Genomic DNA, 10,296 nt, shown 5'->3' with positions numbered 1-10,296 from the left:
TCATAGCTACTAGCTCTGCAAAAATCACCATACCGTGCTTTTGCATAACGATAAGGAACTCGATGATAACTTTAGAAGAAGGCCTGATCATAACCTGCCTCTTTCCCCTCTTCTCTGCATTGTACATGCTCTGAACTCTGAAGAGCGTCATTGAGGACATCGATTCTCACCACTCTACATTGAAAACTGTAAATCATAAATAACAAAACTGAGCTAATTGAATCTTAGGCTTATCTAAAACAACTCGAAACAGCATCAATCATCTCCAAAGCTTTGAACCCTAGATTCTGCAGAGCATTAAATTGGGAATACAGCAAGCAACCACAACATAATTCACAAATCCATCTTATCCTTGACCTGAATTTTAGAATGCTTGCTAAAATCAAGCAAATCGGCCATAAACACAACAAATTTTGTTTCATGCTCACCTTAATCATCGAAAACGATCGCTCGCTTGCAAACTCATATTATATAGTCTACAAAAAAGGTTGTGTACTTCCGTTTTATTATATAGGGGATATGGAAACGAGAATAGTACAAAATGGGAATGGACAGGACGGAACGGAACGACATTATGGCCTCTCCTAAATATTTGTATTTTTCTTAAACGGGTTTTAGTCGTTTTTATTGATTTTATATCAAATTATAATATTTTACGATATTAATAAAAATTTAACCAACTACTAATCCGGTTCAATTTGATATTGGTCTGATTGTTGGATCATTCTGAGTTATAAAATATTAGTGAAATCATTATTATTTAAATTTTTCAAACAATAATAAATTAGATTGAAACCAAATGAAAAATCAAACTAAATACTCAACTAATATGAGTTCGAATTTAGATATTATATTAAATATATTTATATAAATATTATCTCACATGTATGTGCATAAATACATTTGTCATGCAATAGGAATTTGAGATCATGTATAAGACATAACAAATATTACATTCTTTCTCAAAATATTTATATTTGTTTCAAACGGGTTTTAGTCGTTTCAGATGAGATTTAATTGTTGTGAACATAACCATATTTGGTTTTATAGTTCATATGTTTAATGGATCTCTAATGGACCATTAATGAGGTTAAGGTTTTATTTTGGTATGACCCCTAGGTCATTCCAAAAATTAAATTAGTGATGAAACCATCATTATTTCATAAATTTAAACCAAAAAATTTGTATCAAAAAAAATTATTAACAAACATAACCCCGCAAGGGTCCGAACCTAGTATATGTATATATTACTAACCTTCTCCGCCGCATCTTTAACAAAAAAAACCCTTCTCAACCGCATACGTACTTTAAAGAGCACAATGTCAGTTATATATAATTAAGAAAGAATTTAAGATTGAAACCGTTTTGAGCTCCTCTTCTCATACACGCACGCTAATTAATAATATAAGAACAAAAGTACTGATTAATGGTCTTAGTGGATAAGAAGATAAAACAATAATTCAATCTTTAAAGCAAGCAAATATAGATCACATGCATAGTCCAGATGGAGTATACTACATTTGAACGAATTGCATGCATGGTCGAGAAAGAGTACGTTAGACCATGTGCATCAGCGTACTTTGGTCTCGTTCCATATAATTAAAATTTGAAATTTAAATCGAAATCAAATAAATAACGAAGAAACGTATCTACATATGGGACGTAATTTCGTCCGTCCTTCATAACACGTGGCGCCGTGTTATTTGCTGTTGTCTTTTTTGTAGGGTGAGACCAAAAAAATCGAGGTTTCGACTCATTTTGTTTATCTCCGTCTCTCTTTCTTTATCCTTTCTCTCGACGGCGGTTTGATTCCGAAGGCTGTTCTCCTTGAAAATTGCCTAAAGCATAGGCAAATCTGCCGTCAATTTGCTCACGCCAGTTGCAATAGAAAGAGGTTTGTGTTCCAGCTTTTTTTTTTGCAAATTAAGTGTTCCGAACTCCGCAGTTAAGTGTTCCAGCTTTGTTTCCCATGGTAGATGATTTAGTTTTTTTGATGTATTATATTTTTCGATTTAAAGCAATTGTTTATGTGATTCGATAGATTTGTCTCTGAGTTTCTGATTCGCTTCTAATTTCACCGTAGCTCTGCTCTCAAGCTCTGGTTTAAGATTTTGTTTCTCGAATGTTTCTGGGTTTTGCTTGTGTTGAGGATGGAATTGTTTCGTTTGAGGAGATTGATTCGTGAATTGATGTTCCAAAATTCAAAATTCTCAGAATTTAGAAGAAGCTCTTGACCTCTTATTTCAGATTCTGTTAGTTCTAGGTTATGCTTATGTAATATAGGATGAAACAAATTTGATTGAGAAGATTGATTCATGGATGGTTTTAGAAGCTCTATAGCTCTTATCCTTGTTGTGCGTGTCTTCAGGATGGAAACAATTTGTTTGAGGAGATTGATTTTATAAATGATGTTCTAAAACACCAATTTGAATTTTAGAAGCTCTTGTGCTCTTGTTTTGGATTGCATTCTCTATTGTTAGCTGTAGGTTATGTTTGTGTCTAGGATGATAACTCTATTTTGTTTGAGAAGATTGATTCATGGATGATGGTTGATGCAGTTCATGCTGGGAAGAACGTTGGGATTGGTAAAGATCATACCATCTTTTCTTTAATCGATGGATTAGTGAAGTTTGAGAAGTTTGGTCCTGACAGGAAGAAGGTAAATCATTAGTGATCATAACGATTAAGCTTTATAAGATTTCTCTATTCTTCTTTGGATCTAAAGGAAATGTTTTTTTGCAGATAAGTGTGTACCCAAGAGAAATTGTGCCAGAGAATCCCAACAACTACAGAGCAAGAAAGAGAGAGAATTTTAGGGGCTGTTATTGGAGAGATGATTTCTAAATCCATATGGAATTGTAAATTTTAGAAATCAAAACAGATAGATTTCGAAATAACATGTTTTATCCTTGGATTTCAATCATTCTATTTTACACTATCAAATCCATTCAAATCCATATAAAACATAATGTGGATTTTGAAATCCAAAAACAAATCATTAAACGAATAACAGAGGATTTTAAAAAGTATTTGTAAATCATGGAACCAATAACACATGATTTTGATAAGTATTTTAAAATCAATGATTGAATAACACATGATTTTTGTTCAGATTTCCAAATCCATCAAAATCATACATCCAATAACCCCCCCTTAGATTTCAGAGGGAGAAGAAGAAGGCGAGACGTGAGAACTATACTTACACAATTCCCACTCCTCAACTTGTTCTCGCATCTGCAGCTATCGATGATGCTGAAGCCAACCCTGAGTGCTAGTAAACGGATGTGAAGTTTTCCTTTTGTCTCTTTTGGTTTAGTCTTGGTTCATGAAAGTATGTTTTGTTTTTTTCCAAGTTTTTGTAACTTTGTAATTTTCTTATATTTTTAATGTTAATGTTATATGTTTTATTTGAATTAAAACTTTAATATGATTTTACTTCTTAATTTACATAATTAATTTTTAAAATAAAAAATAATATTTTTTTTTCAGGGGACCAACTGTGAGGGACACCAATGCTCATACCAAAGTTAAGAAACTCTGAAAGTAAGATTAATATATTTGAGGAACCAAATTTTTGTCCCAACCAATACCCATGCTCTTAGAAATGAGACGACACCCATAAATATCAATTAATTAATTAATAAGTATATATATATATATATATATATATATATATAGTTTCCATATTCCAAAGAAAGATGATAGACAGAGCCGGCTCTATGATTTTAAAGGCCATAAACAAAGAAAAATAAAAAGGCTGTTTTGATGCTAGTAAGAGTCGAACCCGAGCTAGGATAACTAGCAATGGAAGATTAATACCACTAGACATATATAAATGCTTAGCTAAGATATATAATCTTTTGAATTTTAACATTGGGTGTTATATATCTATATGTTTTTTACTTGTTGAATTTAAATTGCTAAAAACTTTTTTGTGTATCTACAAGTATTAAAGTATATATAGGATACATGTATGGCATGCATATGATACTCTGGAAGTCTGGATAATTAAAAAGCATATATAGAGCTCTCGTCAAAGCTGTCTCTCTTCTCTATTTCAAAAAGTATTCTTTTTTTTCTTTTCTTTTTTTGATTCAAGAAAACAGGTTGCTGAGACTAAACTGATCATGAGTACTTGCTTTGACGACATACATACAATTCTAATTATTTATACCAAAGTAAAGTCATCAAAAATAGTAAATTTAGCGTGTCCATGAAGTTAAACCACTCGTTCATGTCCTCCTCGATGTTAGGACTATAGGCATACGCCAGTTTAACTCAACCAGCTGACTCTCCACAAGTGATTAGATTCTTTGTCTACTTCTTAAAATTAAACCGCGCGCGCATGCATGGGATATATAATAAGATATATTTGTTTCCTTTTCTAAATATATTAATATATAAACTATACTGACTAACCTTCTCAACCTCATCTTTAACAAAAAAAAAGAAAAAACTTTCTCAACCGCATACGTACTTTAAAGAGCACAATGTCAGTTTTATATAATTAAGAATTTATGACTGATACCGTTTTGAGCTCCTGCTCTCACACACGAACGCTAATTAATATTATAAGTACAAAAGTGATTTAAAGCAAGCAAATATAGATCACAAAGTCCAGATGGAGTATACTACATTTGAACGAATTGCATGCATGGTCGAGAAAGAGTACGTTAGAAATGAGACGACACCCATAAATATCAATTAATTAATTAATAAGTAAATATATATATAGATTCCATATTCCAAAGAAAGATGGTAGGGACAAACTTGAGTCCAAGGATTTGATCGATGGAAATGGATGATGGCATGCATATATATTCTTCTTCTTTGGTGCGTGTGTGTTGCAAGAAAAAAGAAAAAAAAATAAGAAGCTATACGTGCACCAATCGGTGTAATAGATAGAACAACAAATCTTGAATATGCTAATTAATGAATTTGACATCCATTTGGTTATTATATTGCATGTTGTTTATATATTAATTAAGCATGCATGACTACACCTAAATTTTAACAATAAATAAGCAAACGGATCGGATATGTGAATTTAATTAGATTAAAGTTCAGCTTTGTCCAAAAACAAAATTAAGAACAGAATTTAAAAGTTTATTTTCATAACAATTAAAGTCTTATTACGTATATTTATATTAGTCCAGTTGGTGTTAGTCGTGTGTTGTGGGAAACAATAAAAACTGGTTTCTGTTAATATTGAGCAAAAGCATTTGCCTTTGTTTTTCTTTTGTTGACTTTCCACTTCTACCGTTGGTACGTGTTTCGTTGCTTCTTCTTCGGTTCTAATTTCTCCATATATACCTTTTTTTTTTTTTTTTGAAAATATATATACTTGTCTTTCTGTTGAATTGTTGTTAGTGATACTTGTAAATTGAACTCTTTAATCAATATTGGGCTCTGTACTTAGATCGAAAGATAATGCAAAGTTGCTAAATACTCGAAACAATGTGTCAAATGTTTTGTTTTTTTCAATAAATGGAATCGTACCCTTCTTCAATCACGAAATAAGTTTCCTTCATATGTAGTAGACTCTGGACTATGTGATCTATATATACTTGCTTTCTTTAAAGATTGAATTAGTACTTTATCTTCTTATCCACTATTGTATATAGATAGTGAGAAGACGAGCTTTAAATAATATAATATATATATATATAATGTTTTAATATATATATATATATAAACAATATGTTACATAATGATAGTAGTATTTTAATACTCACCAGAATATAATATACTATTTAGTATTTACATATAGCAGTCTTAATTCAAACACTAAAAGATATATATATATATATATATACATTTTTGGAGACATTTATAAAATAAATCCTGAAGTTGATACTTATTTACAGGCATGCCATTGGTAATTAATAATTTATTTAATAAACAAATTAACTCTACCTATATTCCATTATTTTTATAGAAACTAAGTGTAAGGTAACAAACATAATTGCAAATGTATACAGATTTTATTTTCTTATTTTATAAGGAGGTGAATGAAGGGGTAAACCCAAATATTGTTCTTTACTTGACCTAACACACCATATAGACATATATCTTTGTTTAATTATTGAAAACAAAACTAATATTTTAGAATTTTATATTCTATCTAATAACAAATTTAATATAATTAGGTTCTAAACTGTATAAAAAGTAAGAAGGAGAAAAAATATTCTAAACAAAATTATAAATTAATTAGATAAAAGTTAATTAATTAGGAATTTGAAAACTAAATAAACTAAAATTTATTATTTAAAATACAATAATTTATCATTTAGTCATGCGGTGTACCACGGGTGAAAACCTAGTTGTTTACAAGAAAACGAGCTTTAAATAATATAAATTTGACATTATTTTTTACATTAAGGTAAAAGGGGTAAAACTAATTGGGCTTGAACTTTGTTATTATTGGGCCTTGTCATTTCAAACTGAATAAAGGCTCGTTTGGATGATGAGAGATGAGAAATTGAGAATTCGTTTCTACTACTGTACGTTTGTAACTTTGTTATTATTGGTAAAAGGGGTAAACTCCTCTTCTCCCAATCNATATGTTACATAATGATAGTAGTATTTTAATACTCACCAGAATATAATATACTATTTAGTATTTACATATAGCAGTCTTAATTCAAACACTAAAAGATATATATATATATATATATACATTTTTGGAGACATTTATAAAATAAATCCTGAAGTTGATACTTATTTACAGGCATGCCATTGGTAATTAATAATTTATTTAATAAACAAATTAACTCTACCTATATTCCATTATTTTTATAGAAACTAAGTGTAAGGTAACAAACATAATTGCAAATGTATACAGATTTTATTTTCTTATTTTATAAGGAGGTGAATGAAGGGGTAAACCCAAATATTGTTCTTTACTTGACCTAACACACCATATAGACATATATCTTTGTTTAATTATTGAAAACAAAACTAATATTTTAGAATTTTATATTCTATCTAATAACAAATTTAATATAATTAGGTTCTAAACTGTATAAAAAGTAAGAAGGAGAAAAAATATTCTAAACAAAATTATAAATTAATTAGATAAAAGTTAATTAATTAGGAATTTGAAAACTAAATAAACTAAAATTTATTATTTAAAATACAATAATTTATCATTTAGTCATGCGGTGTACCACGGGTGAAAACCTAGTTGTTTACAAGAAAACGAGCTTTAAATAATATAAATTTGACATTATTTTTTACATTAAGGTAAAAGGGGTAAAACTAATTGGGCTTGAACTTTGTTATTATTGGGCCTTGTCATTTCAAACTGAATAAAGGCTCGTTTGGATGATGAGAGATGAGAAATTGAGAATTCGTTTCTACTACTGTACGTTTGTAACTTTGTTATTATTGGTAAAAGGGGTAAACTCCTCTTCTCCCAATCTATATACAATAGTGGATAAGAAGATAAAGCACTAATTCAATCTTTAAAGAAAGCAAGTATATATAGATCACATAGTCTAGAGTCTACTACATATGAAGGAAACTTATTTCGTGATTGAAGAAGGGTATACGATTCCATTAATTGAAAAGAAAACAAAACAAAACATTTGACACATTGTTTCGACTATTTAGCAACTTAGCATTATCTTTCGATCTAAGTACAGAGCCCAATTTACAAGTATCACTAACAACAATTTAACCGAAAGACAAGTATATATATTTTCAAAAAAAATAAAAGGTATATATGGAGAAATTAGAACCGAAAAAGAAGCAACGAAACACGTACCTACGGTAAAAGTGGGAAGTCAACAAAAGAAAAACAAAGGCATGCAATGCTTTTGCACAATATTAACAGAAACCAGTTTTTTTTGTTTCCCACAACGCACGACTAACACCAACTGGACTAATATAAATATACGTAATAAGACTTTAATTGTTATGGAAAATAAACTTTTAAATTCTGTTCTTAATTTTCTTTTTGGACAAAGCTGAACTTTAATATAATTAAATTCACATATCCGATCCGTTTGCTTATTTATTGTTAAAATTTAGGTGTAGTCAATCTTTAAAATTCTTAATTATATAAAACTGACACTGTGCTCTTTAAAGTACGTATGCGGTTGAGAAGGTTTTTTTTTTTCGTTAAAGATGCGGTTGAGAAGGTTTCTTTGTTATATATATATATATATATAGTAGTATTCGTATACTAGTAGAAGAAGTAGTTTTATAAGAAGCAATATATCAGTTAACTCAACAATAATATATATACCATGATCAATCAGCTCTACGGATCTTCATCTTCCTCCTGCACCGTACGTATGTCCCCATATTATTTTAATTCATCTTACGATACTTCTTCTCTTCTCTTGTTAAACATTTCTTTAATTTATTATTATCTTCATGGTATTTTCTGCGTGCCTTTACATACGTTTTATGACTTGAGACTATATTATATTTGAATTCCTTCATGCTTCAAACAATTTGAGGATGACCTTTTTTTTTTAAGTTAAAATTTAAGTTGACTTCCCGGTATGTCCAGACAATCGTCACAGAGCCAAATATATTATAGCTCGTACGGAAAAAAGAAACCGTCACAGAGCCAAATTAATATTATAAACTATATAAAATTAAGGGTTTTGTGCAAAAAAACTTTCCAAATAGTTTTTTTTTGCAAGAAAACCATCCAAATCAAATAAATGCAAGTCAATACTATAATATCAAAAGTCACCCGCAATATAACATTTTTCTGTATTGATGACGTGGCAACTTAAAAATCTTACAATTTTGAAATAAAAAAAATGGCAAGATGTTGCCATTTATTTTTAAATAAAGATTAAAGAACAAAACTATTATTTGTTCTTCCTTTGTTTGTTTATATCTCCGCAGTAGTTGGAGGGTTTTTTTGCACCAAACCCTAAAATTAAGTATCATATAAAATAACAAATAAATTAAAGGATAATTAAACTGTGTTCGTAGTCCCAACACTCACAAACATTGCATTAGAGGTGTAATTTATTCAAGTGTGGAAGTACATGAGAATCTCACTCTTACCCCGTATGCATCACGTTAAGAAGACGCTCACTGTGATCCATCAACATCACTATAACGTTCATTTTGTCCTTGCTAAACCAGTGGTCAGGTACACCTTTGATTTCGATCTTTCTCATATCATTGCTTTGAAGATCATAACAGAGAATGTGAAATGGAGAAAACAAATTCTCTGGTATCAAGAAAACCTTGCCATTTTGAGTTGTACCATTGACTTTGAATATAGTGTCGTTATTGACTAAATGTAGCTGAGAAGGCTGCAAAACTAGAGTCTTCCTCGACCATTTATTGCTCCCGGCATCTTCCACGGCCCATAAATCAAGTCTACCCTTTTCTCTAAGATTGCTTTGGACAATAAGAGTTACTTTGCCACCATACTCTATAAGACTCACATCCGTGACCCTTGAACGCAGCTCATCTCCGTCCCTGCGAGGTACTTGGATCATTTTGAATTCTCCGGATCTAATGTGGAAACTCACAAGCACAGAATTATACGAATCAGTCCAACCCAGGTAATATATAACCCCATCAATACACACTCCTCCCTTGACCGGAATGTGAGGACGAAAGTCAGCTGGACACGTTGGAGCCGCCTTTTTCCAAATTCCTCTTCCTCCAGCTTCTAGGAAAAAGACCCGATGCTCTGACCTCATCTCTTGACGAAATCTCGTTCTGACACCAGTTGAACATACCACTACGTACTGGTCGCTAACATGGTCGTGTCCGAAATAGTAAGAGACGACTTTTGCACCTTCTCCTGGAGGAGGAGTTATGATGATGTTGGATTTGATTGCCGCGGGGAAGGTGACAAGGTGTCTGGTGGCAGGATTATAGATCCGCGGCTTTCCCCAAAAGGTGTAACATATGAAGCCAGGAAGATATTGCAAGATGGCGCCTCCCCGCTGTGGGATGGTCAGATCGTGGTCAACTACAAAGCAAGAAGACGACGTAGTTTCTGGAGCCAATGATAGTATTACGGAGTTATGGCTGTCATTGAGATCCCGCAAACCCATGTAAAGTCGAGGGACCGAGTGGAAACGGCTGCTGAAATATCGTGAGCTGATGTACGATGACCAAAGTTTTGAGACGCACTTGAACCTCATAAGAGATTTAGCAGGCAGTTTCGTAAGGATCTCATCAGTCACCACATCCATAGGAGGAATCTCCATCTAAGGTCGTCTTCTTGTTTGGGCAATCTTTTAGGGTTTGAATTAAGACTGCTATATGTAAATACTAAATAGTATATTATATTCTGGTGAGTATTAA

General features: G+C 31.4%; 1 protein-coding gene across 1 annotated transcript; it reads right to left on the bottom strand.

Moving 5' to 3' along the window:
- Positions 1 to 9,029: 9,029 nt before the first annotated feature.
- On the bottom strand, positions 9,030 to 10,199 carry LOC104773828 (F-box/LRR-repeat protein At2g40920-like). Its single transcript, XM_010498493.1, has one exon. It carries the CDS (start codon positions 10,197 to 10,199, stop codon positions 9,030 to 9,032), a length of 1,170 nt encoding a protein of 389 aa, XP_010496795.1.
- Between the last annotated feature and the right edge of the window lie 97 nt (positions 10,200 to 10,296).

The sequence above is a fragment of the Camelina sativa genome, unplaced genomic scaffold (genome assembly GCF_000633955.1).
Source record: "Camelina sativa cultivar DH55 unplaced genomic scaffold, Cs unpScaffold00664, whole genome shotgun sequence".
NCBI lineage: Eukaryota > Viridiplantae > Streptophyta > Magnoliopsida > Brassicales > Brassicaceae > Camelina > Camelina sativa.
This window is presented reverse-complemented; position numbering and strand designations above follow the sequence as displayed.

Coding starts and splice junctions, on each gene's coding strand:
- LOC104773828 (XM_010498493.1), bottom strand. CDS start 10,199: ATGGAGATTCCTCCTATGGATGTGGTGACTGATGAGATCCTTACGAAA.